General features: G+C 34.3%; 2 protein-coding genes across 6 annotated transcripts in view; one reads left to right on the forward strand and one right to left on the reverse strand.

Moving 5' to 3' along the window:
- The window catches only part of CDase (neutral ceramidase), a 51,240-nt gene that overhangs the window by 16,043 nt on the left and 19,305 nt on the right, over nt 1–15,892 (reverse strand). The window lies entirely within an intron of this gene.
- On the forward strand, nt 5,100–11,827 carry CPR6 (cuticular protein 6). The gene is made up of 3 exons (XM_017901269.1): nt 5,100–5,108; nt 9,055–9,324; nt 11,526–11,827. Exons 1-3 carry the CDS (start codon nt 5,100–5,102, stop codon nt 11,811–11,813), a joined length of 567 nt encoding a protein of 188 aa, XP_017756758.1. The 3' UTR covers nt 11,814–11,827.

Genomic DNA, 15,892 nt, shown 5'->3' on the forward strand with positions numbered 1-15,892 from the left:
CAGAAGAAAAGGAAAACGTACTAAGATCCTCTCCCTTTCGGCGCGAAATTCAAAATTTTACTATTTCTTCTGCATGTTGATTTTGCAACAAAGATATTATCAAGAAATTGTATTTTCTACAGTGTCCAATTTTATAATAAGAATTGGTCACAAGAGTCGGAATTAATTTTTAAAATTTATTATTGATATTCTTTATTATTAAATGAGAATTAATTTTCTGTATTATTAAATTTGCTGTTAAATTAGAATAGGTTTGTTTTATTATTAGAAATAACGAAATAGAGGATATTATGGTATTTCTATGGTACCTGTAATTATCAACTAATGGATTTTTGAACGTTTGCGTTATGTTTGAACCTAAGATTCGAGAATCTGAGTGGAATAGAAATTCTTTGAAATGAAGAAACTCGACTTTATGCGAGTTTATGATTACAAAAGGTGTTAAAAGAATGCCTTTTGAAGCTCGTTCATAGAATGCCTCGAGGAACAGGTACTCCTCTTTAATGACCCTTTCACGCTGTCTGACCATGGGCATTATCTACTTTAACTGCCCGTAAAGCATGTCTTCGGCCTCGCAAGGTCCGCCATTGGATTTGAGCGACTTCCAAGTGTTCCACTTTAGTAAAAAAAATAAAAAAATAAAAATAAAAGAGAGATCGATCGTATCTCAAATGTTCGGAGGAACTCCCGTACTCTAATGGGACCACTTGAATTGGGACATTTGGCAACCGTGTTACTTAAGCGTGTTTTTGACAAACCTGTTCACCGTGTATCCAACATTCTTTTAAGGATCCGGGAATACTTGACATTTACGTAAGCCTCACTTTGTCGAATTTAGAAGTGCATGTACAGTGTGTAAGAATTATTATTTATCTGTTTACTTGAAATTTGTCGTATCGAAATAGTTAGAGATATTATTATAATAATTATTGTAAAAGAAAATGTAAATTACGAAATAATTAATAATTATTATTAATAATAAATAAATAATTATTATTAATAATAAATAAATAATAATAATTAATAATTATTTTAAAATAAAATGTAAATTACGAAATTTGAATTCCACTTAGAAAATTCAGATTCGAAGTTAGAATTCCAAATTTTTAACGATTCGAACAGAAATCCTGAGCACAATGACGTACCATCGTGGAATCTGCTTTTCCTTTTTTAAAACATTTATGATTCACGAGAGAACGCGACTGGTCATTCGGAGCATCTGAATTTAAAATGTGCGGCGCGTAAATCACGTAAGGGCAGAAGGATTCGTATCTTTATGTCAACTCACGGGCAAGATGCAGAGCTTAATCCCAATCTCGTCCGCGTTCCAGCGAACTTTTATCTTAATTCGCGAATCGCTCTACGATACGCTGAATACCAACCTTCTCCCGGTGTACTCGCTTTTTGAATCGCAATCGCGACGACTTATTTCGTTAGCCCCGAGATACGACAACCGTGGAAGATATACGCGGGAGAATCTTAATAGAGAACTCGAGTTTCGTGTGAAAAATTTTAAATGCCAGCGAGATTAAAAATACATACATAGAAATATAGTCGCGAAAATTGATTCGAATTTTAAATTTATTTATTCCCTGACAGGCTTGAAGAAATTTTATCTTCATTCTGGTCATTTATTTCATCGAAAATCAGTCAATCAGCAGCTATTATTATTTAAAAATATTATTTAAAAAATTAATTACATTAATTAAAATTAATAAAAATAATTTATTTTTGAATTGTGAATAAACTCCACAGTAAAATTTGTATAATTAATATATTATTAATTAATATTTTTCCAATTATTTAAAACGATAAATTATATTATTATATTAAAAACATAGCAATTTTTTGTTAAGGTATAATACGTATAGTTACTTTCAAAATTGATTATTTCTTTTTATTTTAAAGGACAGTCTGCATTAGAAAGGATAGCGACATTGGCCAAATGAACAGAATCCAATCCAGATACCATTATTCCGACTAAAATTACGAAACCTCACATGGACCCCAGTTTTTATCGAATTCCGAAAGAAACTGACCACCTTTGTAATCAAAATTTAATAACACGTTTTCTGCACGAACCTGGTGCTCGCAAAAACAGCACAGGCGAAATTTCTCCGTTTACCAATAAAACGAAACGATGTCGGTTTTTCCAGAATCATTCGCTCTTGACCGATATAGTCGATGGCAATAAACGAGCGAAATCGTTGTTTTGCATAACTCCACACACGAGCCGTTTCCGTGATTATACAGCGGTGCTTAATGCGCTAGGGAACAGTGCCATTCGTTCGAGTAGACAAACGAGCTCTGTGGATACCTCATCGTTGCATCATTTGTAAGTGTGCAACACGAAGAACCATACCTCTTTTTAAAATATTAAATAGATAATTTTTGGTATATAGTAGATTCGTACATAATTATATAACTATAGCTGAAGAAGATGGAAAGTATTAGAGGCTTCGTGGAAGAATTTCATCCTTTGTGTAGCATATTTATAATATTATACAGATAATAATATTTGTAATAAAAAGGAAAAGGAAAAATAGAAATTGAATTAACCACTTGCGCTGGAAAGACGTGCCACGCACGTCGCAATGCTTTTGTCGCAGAATCGCCAACCACGTGGTACACACGACGTCAGGCAATTGTCACAGAAACAAGTGGACCCTTCTGGCACACGCGTCTGTGAATTTCTTGCCAGCACAAGTGGTTAAGAATTTTTGTCAGAATTTGGAATTGGGAAGTTCGAAAGTTTAGAAAATAGTAACAATTAAGTTACTAAAGTTGTGATACCTTTTTGTCTCTGGTAATCTGAGATTCAATCTCACTGGAAAGATTTCTCCTCTTGAAAGGGAAGAACCCTGTACCCTGTCAAAAATTGTCAATAATATTCCAAACACACGGCAAGACAAGAGAAAATATTCTGAAAATTGTGTCTAATTAAAAAACTGAAGAATATAAAATTTCAAAAATATTCCACAATCGTGTTTAACACTGGAACAATGCACCTACAACGAATAGCTAAATATGTAATACACAAACGATAATAATCGAAGTGATGCGATGAAGATAAATAGATAGATTTAATCACGTTGCTATTCGAATAAAAGTGAAAATTAATTTCCACCAAAGCACCTGTATTTTCTCAGAAAATGTAAATTTTAAACACAAGAAACAAGTCATTTTGATGTCTTTGGTAGTTCTAGTGTTAAATCCAGTTATTAAGAATTCCTAAGTACTTATCAATTATGATCTAACACCGAAAGGATCCACATAGGTGTCTAATATTTTTCCAATTAAGGTTATGCGTCTTACGGGAAAATTTGCGAAAGACCTTAATTTTCTAGACGTGCTCGAGTCATCAATTTGGACGAAACTGTGAAGAAAGGAGACATTTGCGAGAGGGACTTCACGCGTGGGCAAGTAAAACGGGATAAAGGGTCATTAGCGAGCAGGGGATTATTTAGACAGCCCGCGATTGCATCGCGACACTAGCGCAACATGGCCGCCGAGCGCTCCATTATCCGTGACCACGGACGCACGAGCGAGCTTTGTTTCGACTCTCTTATAAATTACGACACTTCCTAACGTAACAGTGGCGGGGACCACGCCTCTTCTCTCTTAAACGAGCTCCTTTTTCTTGCCAAATTAATTTCCTCCCTTCCAACTGGACTTACGTGTTCAATCTCGATTATACGAATTCCGAGTTAACGCGTTGCAGAGGTATTCTAAATGGCTGCCTGATTGTCGGAGGAAGGAGGCGATTGAGATTGCGACGATGAATGAATCTGTAATGGTCTAAGGTTCTTCGGTATTTGGAAATTGTGTCGCATTGGGAATGTCAAGAGTTAATGGAACACAGAATGATATAAACCGAGATGGAAGTTGCGATATAGCTTACTATTTCGTAATTGGAGTGTAGGAAAAATTGAGTTACATTTCGTAATCTGGTGAGAGTTAATTGGGCGTAGGGAATTGCTAATTTCCCTCGATAATCTGCGATTTCGTTGAAAGATTAATGCAGGATTAGGATTTCTGGAAATTAATAACACAGGCATATATTTTAATTTGGAAAGAATAGTGTGGTACGATTCGTGATTTATGGAAGATGTTTGAAAGCCAAGAGTTTTATAAGAATTAAGGGAGATATATGAAAAATTTGAAATGAGAGTAGAATTCTATTAATTCTAACCTCAAAGAAATCGTAATCTATATAGAAACTTAACACAATTGAGACTAACTAACCTCTTAGCTATTAATGATACACTTATTCTAACCTAAAAGAATACACGGGCCATGTTAGATCCTCGAAAAGGTTAATAACTGAAACCTAACCTAAAAGTACACAAATTGCGTCCCAAATTTAAGAACTACAGAGGATTCTCGTCTTTAGAACCAAAGGATGCATGTCACGATCTACAGACAATTGAAACCTAACCTAACCTAAATGTAGGCAAATAACCCAAAAATAGGTAATCTAAACTTCTTCCAGTTCCAAATATCCAATCCATAATACATATAGGAGCTCTAAAAGTCCTTTAGTCCTTATCTCCTCAGATACCAAAAACCAAACCTAACCTAAAATACAGAAGATGTATCTCAAACCTAAATTGTCACTTCCAAAACTCGAAGAACATAACCTAAAATTCAGTTTAACTTACGATCCAAGTAAAATACCCAAGAGCCAACGACCCAAGCACACGATTGAATGAAAATCCCCAGAACCACGAACCCAACTCTGTCTCTCGACACTCGATCACCCGATCCATCCGCGGTCTCGGCGCTCGCCGCGAGTCCTCGCGGCCGACCGGAAGTGGCCGCAAGACACCGAGCATCCTTTCGCCGGCACGTGGACGAGCGTCTCGCCGTCTCGCCCTCTCGTCCTCTCTGCTACTCGAGGAAGACGTGGAGAGGAACCGTGCAGGTGGGGGCGTGAATACGGCGAACGCAGTAGGAGGACGAGGGCTTTTGCCCGGAACGAAAGACGCGCCGCGGGTGGGAGATAGATATAAGGGCATCGTCTCGGAATAACGGCTATCAGTGAGTATCGCGCTGTTTTCGCATACACCGGGAACACACGGGACGCAGCATCGAGCAGAATGCCGAAGGTACGACGGCCGGAAACCGCGGGGAACCACTCTTGTGCGCGCGTGACACCGTGCTTGAGTTTATCGAGTTTTTGGAACTTCTTTCAACGAGTTTTTGATTTTTTTTTCTTCTTTGGTTTCGGAATCTATTTCATTATGTTTTGTACATCGCGGAGTTTAATTTTGGAATTTTCTCTTACGGGTTTTTGATATTTTGCCGTTGTTTTTGGAATATATTTTACTTTAAGTTCGTACCCTGTTGAGTTCTTCTTTGGAATTTTGTCGAACGAGCTTTTGATAATTTTCTCTCCTATGTTTTTGGAATAGATTTTAATTTTGTTTTGTACACTGCAAAGTTTAATTTCGAAATTTTCTTTCACGGGATTTTGATATATTTTCCCGTTGTTTTTGGAATATATTTTGATTTAAGTTAGTACCCTGTTGAGTTCTTCTTTGGAATTTTGTCCAATGAGTTTTTGATAATTTTCTCTCCTATGTTTTTGGAATAGATTTTAATTTAATTTTGTACACCGTAAGGTTTTACTTTGGAACTTTTGCCAATGTGTTTTTGATTCTTCTTCTTTCACGTTTATAAAATATATTTTAGTTTAGTTTCGTATATCGGTTGGGTATATTGGCTCGGTATGTGGGTGATAATACGTTGAGTTCAGAAGGGAAGTTCGTGTGTATTCTTGGGACAAGTTAGATGAGGAGGTTAGGGTGTTGGTTAGGATGTTTTCGCGAGGATATCTGGGATACAGGTGTTGTTTTATAGGTAGTCGGATCGTGCTGGCTGCCTAAGCTTTGGTCGTTATTGAGATTATTTTTGAGAGGCTTCGAAGAAAGAAGATTATAACGAAGGTCTGGCATAATATTACTTACTATTTCTGAAAATGTATTCAAGCTTTCGAATTTTTCAAAAATTCCTATATCTAATTCAACACCAATTCTTGTACATTAATATATCAAGAATTATTATTCTGATAGTACACAATTCAATAATCCTTTACCTTTTACTAACGTCATAAAAGAAAATTCATTCTTATTTTATCAATACTCTCCAAGAAGAAAGGAAAACATTCTTAAAAAAAGATAATTTTATAAATATTTCCTGCATAGAAGAAATATACAAAAACGTCTAAAAAAACACAAAAAAATACTCTCCTTTACCTCGAAATAATTTCAAAAAATATTAATTCAGAATACACATTTCCCATCTATCAAAAATATTGGAAAAACCACTAAAAGAAATACTCTAATCTTCCAAAAAATAATTACAAAAAATACTTCCAAAGATCAAAATATATTAAGTAAAAAGACACACTTCCTAGGGAAAATAAATGTCCCTAGATTGAAATACCTCCTTAATGCACACTTTTCTGCATCACACGAGCAATTAGAAAAAGAAACGATTAATCTTCCAAATTATAATAGAAAGAAAAAGAGTTTAAAAAATTTCGAGTTTAAAACGTTCTCCAAAAATTCCTCAGAGGTTCTCTTCTCAGAGGATAAAGACACGAAATTGCGCCCGAATAAAGGACTCCGTCCTTCGATCGCGTTTCCAAGGAACGACGACCTCTGGAAAGATCGGTCCACCGCGGTACCAAGAGTCATCAGCTTCGTTCTTTTGCCGACAGACGATATCTTCTGCGGCCTGTGATCCACACGCGGTACACGGAAGCGGCGTGGCCACTTCCGTGTGGATTCGTATTAGTTTACGGAGCAAGGTCGGCCGAGAAAGTGAAAAAGGACACTTTTCTCGGGGTGGGAAGACTCCGTGAAGCGACACGAAAGATGAAACACGAGAAACTTTCTCGCCACTGATGACTTTCCAAGTTTCCCGTACGTCGAACTTCCTTCCGCCGAAAAACGTTTAATGACCCTGGCACTTTTGAGATTATCCCTTAACGACTTGGTTATTGCAAACGAAAATTGTCGTTTGAGGGAGAGTTATTCGTTAGATGTTGTATTAATCTTATCGAGCTTTAGATTCAGCTTGGTCTGTCCTCTGTTCGCAATCGTTGATTAATTATTCGAATTTGGGGGTTTAATTGGGTTTGTGAATTAGGGTTAAGAGTTAAGGGTTGGTATTGATTCGTTAATTTAATTTCTTTATTAGCAATTTAATTTCTTAAGTACGGTGGTTACTGTGGTATAATAATTAATATAATATTGGGAAATGTGGAATTTGAGGTTATTGGTTGGCCCAAGTTAAGGTTAAGTTTAGGTTAGGATTTGGAAGAGATTTTAGGTGGATTCTGAACTTTATATTAACCGTGTAATGGCGTCTTGAAGTTATGTCATTATTAGGTTAGAGGTCCATTTTGAGTTAGGTTGTTTTCAAGAATTGCAAACTATACAGGACAGGAGCATTGTTAAAACAGATAGTCTGATTTTTATATTTCAATCAATTTAGTAATAATTAATTTAATTAATTCAATTTAATTTAATTCGATTTTATAAATTCACATTTTGTGCAAGAATTCAAGAATATCCTCCTTACTTAATTTCTTATTATTATTATAAATTATTATTAATGTGGATATAATTATAATTTATTAAATTTATTTTAATCAATATACTCGAATTTCCTTTAAAAATTGTTGAAAGGTATTCCAAATTTTTCTGAATATTTTATAATATGTGAATAATTCTTTAACTATTCTTAATTTCAAAATTATTAAAATAATTGGTAGACTATGTCATGAATATGGTAAACGATATGATCCATACTTTTTCCAAGTTTTCAAAAATCGATGTAATATTAAATGGGTTATATTTCTCGTAACAGAAGATCCCTATTGCGAAAGTTAGCTCGCATCTTTCATATTAAAACGTTCGCCATAATCCTGTACGTGTAACGAGTTTTGTGACATATTCTCCGTTCGTGTGGAGCATTTTGAAGAAGCTTTCGAACGAGAAATCTCGTTCGATGGAACATCCACTTTCTTATTTGGTGCAATACGCGAGTTGCGTCCGAAAATTCTGCTAAAAATTTGTCGAAGTCAGGGAATCACTATCGAGGAAGCTTCCTATGCTTATTGAAAGTTTCCCGAATCCGAGAAGTTAGGTAGCAAGCGACGATTCGCAAGCAAATGCATCGACAACTTTTCTAGGTTAGGTCACCCTGTAGAATCTACGATAAAATCGTGCGTTGCAACCATAATAGAACCTGGGACTTCCTATTTCCAATAATTCTCAAAAATTCAATTTGTAACGAGAGGAAAATGATATATGTACTCTGAAATCGAAGTAAATAATTTAAATTAATTATATTGTAAAAAATAACCTAATATTATTTCTAAGAAAAATAATTTTGGAGGAAAATAAGCCTCATTAATAATTTGTAACGCGAGGAAAATGATATATGTACTCTGAAATCGAAGTAAATAATTTAAATTAATTATATCGTAAAAAATAACCTAATATTATTTCTAAAAAAAGAAATTTTGGAGGAAAATAAGCCTCATTAGATTCCCTGTGATTCAGAAAGAAATAATTTTAATTATCAAATTTCGAAGTATAGGAAAATAAATATTTTCTATTTCTAATTATTTCGAAGAAAAACTTCCACCAATTCCAAAGAAACTTTTAGAAATTTACAAAAGAGGAAATTTCAAAGGAAAATAAGGTTCTTTAGATGTCACTGGGATCCAAAAATAAATAATGTTAATTATCAAATTTCGAAGTATAGGAAACTAAATATTTTCTATTTCTAATTATTCCGAAGAAAAACTTTTACCAATTCCAAAGAAATTTTTAGAAATATCGAAGATCATTTTACATTCCCAAAAAACACTAAAAACAGTATTTCAATACATTTTTAAATGACGATAAAATTATTTTATATATTTTTCTCTGTAGCTATGAACAAGTACCCAGGAAAATTTACAAAATTTTAAGAAAATATAATGAAATGTGATGACACTATTTTATAACTCGATTGCTAAATCATTGCGAATTATAGTTTCAGATTCTATACTTGTGCGCAACGTTCGCGTTCTGTCACGCGGTGGTCTTAAGTGGCTATAATGGCGGCCATGGGATCTCGTACGCGGATTACGAGGGTCTCGAAGGATACGCAGGATCAGCTGCTCAATACGAAGGACACGCGGTGTTACCCACAGTGGCAGTTCCGGTTCACGCGGTTTCCGCCGCGCCTGTGCACGTCGCAGCGGCCCTCGATCATGGATCTCATGGATACGATCATCACGCCGATCATGATCACGATTACTACGTAAGTGACCATTACTATATCTCAATTTTCGAGTATCGATTTTCACGAGTTCTCGTTTATAGAAAAATATTCATTAACTATTTAATTAAATATTCTTACAAAAGGATCCGAGGTTTCCTATTTAATAATTCATTAACTATTATTAAATCGTTCCACCAAAGTGAAATAAATTATTTATCGATTAATCGATCTACGAATATCGTGGGAGAGAAAGCGATCTATGATCGACAAACTGCAAATTGTATAATAACATAAATAAATATAAATAAATTGGCAATTAAGATCGTATTACCAGAGGTGGACTAAAAAATCTAAAGGTAATCGAAATTGCGGGATTAGATATTAATCGTCGCTTCGAATTGGAAATTTTCACGTTTGTAGAAAAATATTCATTAATTATTTAATTAAATATTTTTACAAAAAGATTCGAGATTTCCTATTTAATAATTTATTAATTATTATTAGATCGTTCCACTAAAATGAAATAAATTATTTATCGAATATCACGGGACAGAAAGCGATCTATGATCGACAAACTGCAAATTGCATAATAATATAAATAAATATAAATAAATTGTCAATTAAGATCGTATTACCAGAGGTGGACTGAAAAATCTGCAGGAAATCGAAATTGCGAGATTAGATATTAATCGTCGCTTCGAATTGGAAATTTTCACGTTTGTAGAAAAATATTCATTAACTATTCAAATAAATATTTTTACAAAAAGATTCGAGGTTTCCTATTTAATAATTTATTAATGATTATTAAATCGTTCCACCAAATTGAAATAAATTATTTATCGATTAATCGATCTACGAATATCGTGGGGCAGAAAGCGATCTATGATCGACAAACTGCAAATTGTATAATAACATAAATAAATATAAATAAATTGGCAATTAAGATCGTATTACCAGAGGTGGACTGAAAAAGCTGAAGGAAATCGAAATTGCGGGATTAGCGATTGCAATCATCGAGATTAGATATTAATCGTCGTTAATTCGAATTGGGAATGGCGTGTCGAGTCGTAAATAGTTCGGAGCAGTAGGTGTGACGCCTCGCCTAAGCGTCGATTGAAATTCCTAGCTGTGAAAAGTGGCGCTTGGCATAAGAACACCTTCCGCGACGTATCTCATTGTCGCGGTTGTTTCCGCGACGCTTTCTCGCGACGCGTCGCGACGGCCGCTCGTTAGAGATCGCCTGAATGTCCCCTGAGGTTCTATAGCTTCTACGTGATCGTCGCGATGGAAAATCGGTTACGAAATTTCGGCCCCGAGTGTGCTTCGACTTCTTCCTATCAATTTCCGTCTTCGAATTTTAATTTTTAGTCGGGTCAGGTTAGTAATAAATTTTGAGAATATCGTTATGATAAATATCGAGTGGAAATTGTGTTGACGATTAACGTTAATTCGTAGGAGAGGAATTATTATATCAATAATCGTCGAAAATTAATTTCAGCTATTAAAGTGGAATTGTTAATAATTTCCTGAGGATTAAATTTATTTTAAAATGGAAGCTTGGAATTTTAGTAATTACTGGCAATTAATTAAAACGGAATGATTAATAATTTATTTCTAAATTTTATCAGATATTCTATAAAGCTTGGAATTCCTGAAGCTGAAGAATTTTAAAATTAATAATTTATTTTATAATGGAAGCTTGGAATTTTAGTAACCACTGGTATTTAATTAAAGCGGAATTATTAATAATTTATTTCTTAATTTTATCAGATATTTTATAAAGCTTGGAATTCCAGAAGTTGAAGAATTCTAAAATTAATAATTTATTTTATAATGGAAGCTTGGAATTCTAGTAACCACTGGTAATTAATTAAAGCGGAATTATTAATAATTTATTGCAGACTAGATTTATTCCAAAATGGAAGCTTGGAAGTTCAGCAATCACTGGTAACTAATTAAAGTGGAATAGTTAATAATTAAACCAAATTTATTCCATAATTTTATCAAATATTCTACAATGGCAGCTCGGAACTTCCAAAGCTTAAGAATTCCAAAACAAAACTATTTAAAAACCATCGACACCTAATAGCTAGTCATCACACTTCACCAAAAAATTACTTACCAAAAAATTACTCACTAGAAAATCTCAAACTCTCGCAAATAATTAAAACTTAGAAAAAAAAAATAAAAGAGACACTAAATCGATTCACGATAATTAAGAATACACGTTTGCCTTACAGGCCCATCCAAAATACACGTTCAACTATGGCGTGCATGACCCTCACACGGGAGACGTGAAGACCCAGCACGAAGTTCGCGATGGCGACGTGGTCCACGGGTCTTATAGCGTGAATGAGCCTGACGGAAGCGTGAGGATCGTGGAGTACACAGCTGACGACCATAATGGCTTCAACGCGGTGGTGAAGAAGGTCGGACCAGCAGTGCATCCGAAACCCATCTCGGTAGCCAAATACGTGTCGCCAGCTTATTACAACAGCTACGAGGAATACGAAAAGCACCACTACTAAAGCACGATTCACCCTTGCACTCGAGAGTCGCCTCTTGGTCGCCATTTGCTCGATGACGAATGGCGGCTGAGTGCCTCCGATAATCGTTGCTCTGTTCCCTCTAATAGCTGACTGTCTGACTATATATAGTAGTACCGTATAACGTTACAGTGTGTAATAGTACCGGTACTATATACAATACACTGAAGTGTAATTATGCTAGCGAGACATTAGTATAATTCTGCTGAAAATATCATACGAATGATATCGGTATAATACAACTAAAAATAGGATACTAGTAATATGTTAGTGATATGATATACTGAAAGTAGTATGCTAGTAATATTAGTATAATACTACTGATGTACAATGGTAGTTGTTATACTACTATACTGGTGATACTAGTACGATATTGCTAATGTAACAGTAGTTATTGTACTGTTATGATGGTAATACTAGGATGATGATACTAAGGTAATAATAGATATTACGATACTATACTGGTACTATTAGTACAATATCATAACACGAGTAATATTAGTATGATACTACTGAGGGTGGTATTAAACTAGTATTATACTACTGAAGGCCTAAATGGAAAAGTGATAAGTCTGGAAGGAAGAAGTTTCCCTTGCTGGAAAAGACTTTCGAGTGCTAAGGGTGAGTCGTGTGCTTATTGTCCGAGTGATGAAGAAAGGGAAGAAAAATAGAAACAGGGTCGGAGAGAATTTATTTAAGCGAAACACGTCGATGGTCGATGAAAGTATGTCGATATTGACTCGAGAGTCGTCCACGTGTCGAAACGTGAAAATTTCATTGAATTTCCAATTTTCATTTTTCTCGAGATTAATTGTTCCGTTTGTTATACTTTGTGATACATTGCTTTCGAGTGCGTGAAAATTTCGTTTAATTTCCAATTTTTATTTTTACTCGTTTGGTGTACATTGTTTCGTGGGTATGTTCGTAGAAAGAACATTGGTACTGGGTATTATTCGGGTGATAGTCCAGAAAGGCTATCATTGATGAATGAAATGAAGAATGGTTTACCGTAACTTATTACTTGAGGTGCTTCGAGATGGAAAGTGTGCCAGAAAATGGAGAAATGGTGGGTTACTAATTGTAGAAGGTACAGAAATATGATAAGGAAATACACGATGAATCCATTTTTTAAAAGGAGTACTTTATGAAAATACCTTAAGAATTTAATTAATTGTGAGATAATTGATGAATGTTTCAGAAATATTATTTAGATTTCAAAATTCAAGATTTGAAGGTTTAGAACTCTCAAATTAGAAATTTCAAAGTTCAGAATTCATAAATTAAGCATTTTTAAGTGTAGAATTCTCAAATGATGAATTCTAAAATTTAGAATTTCAAAATTCAAGATTTTAAGGTTTAAAACTTTCAAATTAGAAATTCCAAAGTTCAGAATTCATAAATTAAGAATTTTAAACTATAGAATTCTCAAATTATGAATTCTATAATTTAGAATTTCCAAATTGAGAATTCCAAAGCTTAGAATTCCTAAATAGAAGATTTTATAGCGCAGAATTCCCAAACTGTGAATTCTAAAATTCAATCTTTCCAACTTGAGAATTCCAAAGCTTAAAATTCCTAAATAAAGAATTCTAAACCACAGAATTCCCAAATTATACATTCTCAAATTTAGAGCTTCCAAATTTAAAGTTCCAAAGTTTAGAATTCTCAAACAGAAAATTTTTAAATCCAAAATCCTCGGATAATCAATTCCAAAATTTAGAATTTCTAAACCTAATCTAATTTCGAATTGTATTCTTCCTGTAAAATAACCTAACACACACACTCAACCGCTACATATGTAAATAAGGTTCTTTAAGTCTGTGTACTCAATAAAATCGTACCAATTTCGTAAAAATCATTTTCCCTTTCATTATCTGATGGACAATACTTTTCCTCTAATCTCAGCTACAATTGTTTGCGTGTCTAATTATCTTCTCGGGTAATTAAAAATGCAGACGAGATCGTGAGGCGAGTTAACTCGTTTCAGTGGTCGCCCCTGGGGCCCCGGCTTATAAGAAAAGATCACAATGGCTCGTTAACGTTCGATAGACTTAAATGGGTCTCTTAATGAAACGAGTTAATCGTTTCCTTGAATCCAATTTCCAAACAAAAAATCCTCCATATCCCCTCCATTCGAAGAAGATACAAAAATAAAATCTCCAAATTAACAGAATATTAACCCTTTGCACTCGACGATTTTTTGGCTAGAGAAGAGTAGAAAATCAAAGATTCTCTACTAAAAAACTGACAATACTTTTTTGAGCAGTAAATAAAGAATTGTAAAATTATTGCTGGCCCACGCATACTGTTACATTACATTAAATTTGATATATTCATTAATATCGATTTTCCAAATTTTATGAAATGGTGACTGAAGCTCACCTCTCGAGTGCAAAGGGTTAATATTCCAATTACCAAATAACCACGAATCTATACAAAAGAAATATACAGTTCCATTCTCCATACTAAATATAAAAATTTCGAAAATTAATCCTTTCCCGCTTTATCTGAAGAAAAAAAGAAATCCATCTTTCAATTTACAAATAAAAGATTTTCCCCTTTATCCATTCCACTTAAAAAAAGGATATAAAACGAGAATAAAAGATTCGAATCTCGTGAAAATGAATATTCTAATCCACACGTAGCCGTGAATCCACGCGAATGATAACCTCTTCACCGATCGAGATAAACTTCGCTGAAACGGATCTTCTCAGAAGCGAGACAAAGGAAAAAGGGGAGAAGAAACGCGAAAAAGCCAGACATCGTTCGAGGAATCAAATACTCGAGGTGTTTTATTACACCGATCGTTTACTTCGTCTTTAATTAATTTCAAACTCGCGGTACTCGGCATTGCGCGCTCCCCCGACTGCAGCGCCACTTCCTTCCCGCGGCCGATCGCTTATCTAGTGTTCCTTGCGTCCGTGGTCTTTCCCTTCCACGAAATTCTGCTGGCTCTAAGCACCTTTGTGTATACCGCGCGCTCGTGTGTTTACGTTTCTACGTCGTTGGCCACGGTGTTATTCATCGACGTGCAAACGAGTATTCTAATTGTGAGTTTTCTCAGACGGAAGTGAACGAAACTGGAAGTCGGAACGCGGTTAACGATTCCCGCGTGCTGCGTTCCTTTGTTATCGCTGATCGCTATTTGCAGCTCCATGGAATCGTTTTTGCATCGTTTCACGTGGTTTCTTTATCGGCCAGTGTTTCTGGATTATTTTTATACCGAGTTAATTACGAGTAATTGTTTTCTTTTAATTTATAACTTGAGCTTGAGCTGTTACTTCATTTTTAATTAAGTACTTGTAATTGTTTGTATTCAGTATACTCTATGGTAATACCTGTGTTATCTCGCATTTAATATTAGACACCTAATTGTTTGTAATTATGGAAATTTTATGTGGCCTTAAGTAATACTTGCTGTTATTTAAATTTTAATTATGTAGATTTAGTATGACTAAGTATTATGAAGTATTTAATAATTAAAATATAATTATTTGTTGCATATTCTATTTTAATTTACTAGATTCTTATTTACTTTCTTTCAGTATTATATGAGCTCTCTAATAGCCTGTCATCTTTATAGTCCCTATATATAGTCTCTGTAGCTTCTTATTCCCTATTCTCTTATATTTATCTATAATTATTTGTTACATATTCTATTTTAATTTACTAGGTTCTTATTCACTTTCTTTCAGTATTATATGAGCTCTCTAATAGCCTGTCATCTTTATAGTCTATGTATATAGTCCCAGTAGTTTCTTATTCCCTATTCTGTTATATTTATCTATAATTGTTTGTTACATATTCTATTTTAATTTACTAGGTTCTTATTCACTTTCTTTCAGTATTATATGAGATCTCTAATAGCCTGTCATTTTTATAGTCTCTATATATAGACCCTGTAGCTTGTTATTCCCTATTCTTTTATATTTATCTATAATTGTTTGTTACATATTCTATTTAATTTACTAGGTTCTTATTCACTTTCTTTCAGTATTATATGAGATCTCTAATAGCCTGTCATCTTTATAGACCCTGCAGCTTCTTATTCCCTATTCTCT

This window comes from Eufriesea mexicana, unplaced genomic scaffold (assembly GCF_001483705.2).
Source record: "Eufriesea mexicana isolate 0111107269 unplaced genomic scaffold, ASM148370v2 scaffold1596, whole genome shotgun sequence".
Lineage (NCBI taxonomy): Eukaryota > Metazoa > Arthropoda > Insecta > Hymenoptera > Apidae > Eufriesea > Eufriesea mexicana.

Coding starts and splice junctions, on each gene's coding strand:
- CPR6 (XM_017901269.1), top strand. Junction 9,325..11,525: donor ATCATGATCACGATTACTAC/GTAAGTGACCAT, acceptor TTTGCCTTACAG/GCCCATCCAAAATACACGTT.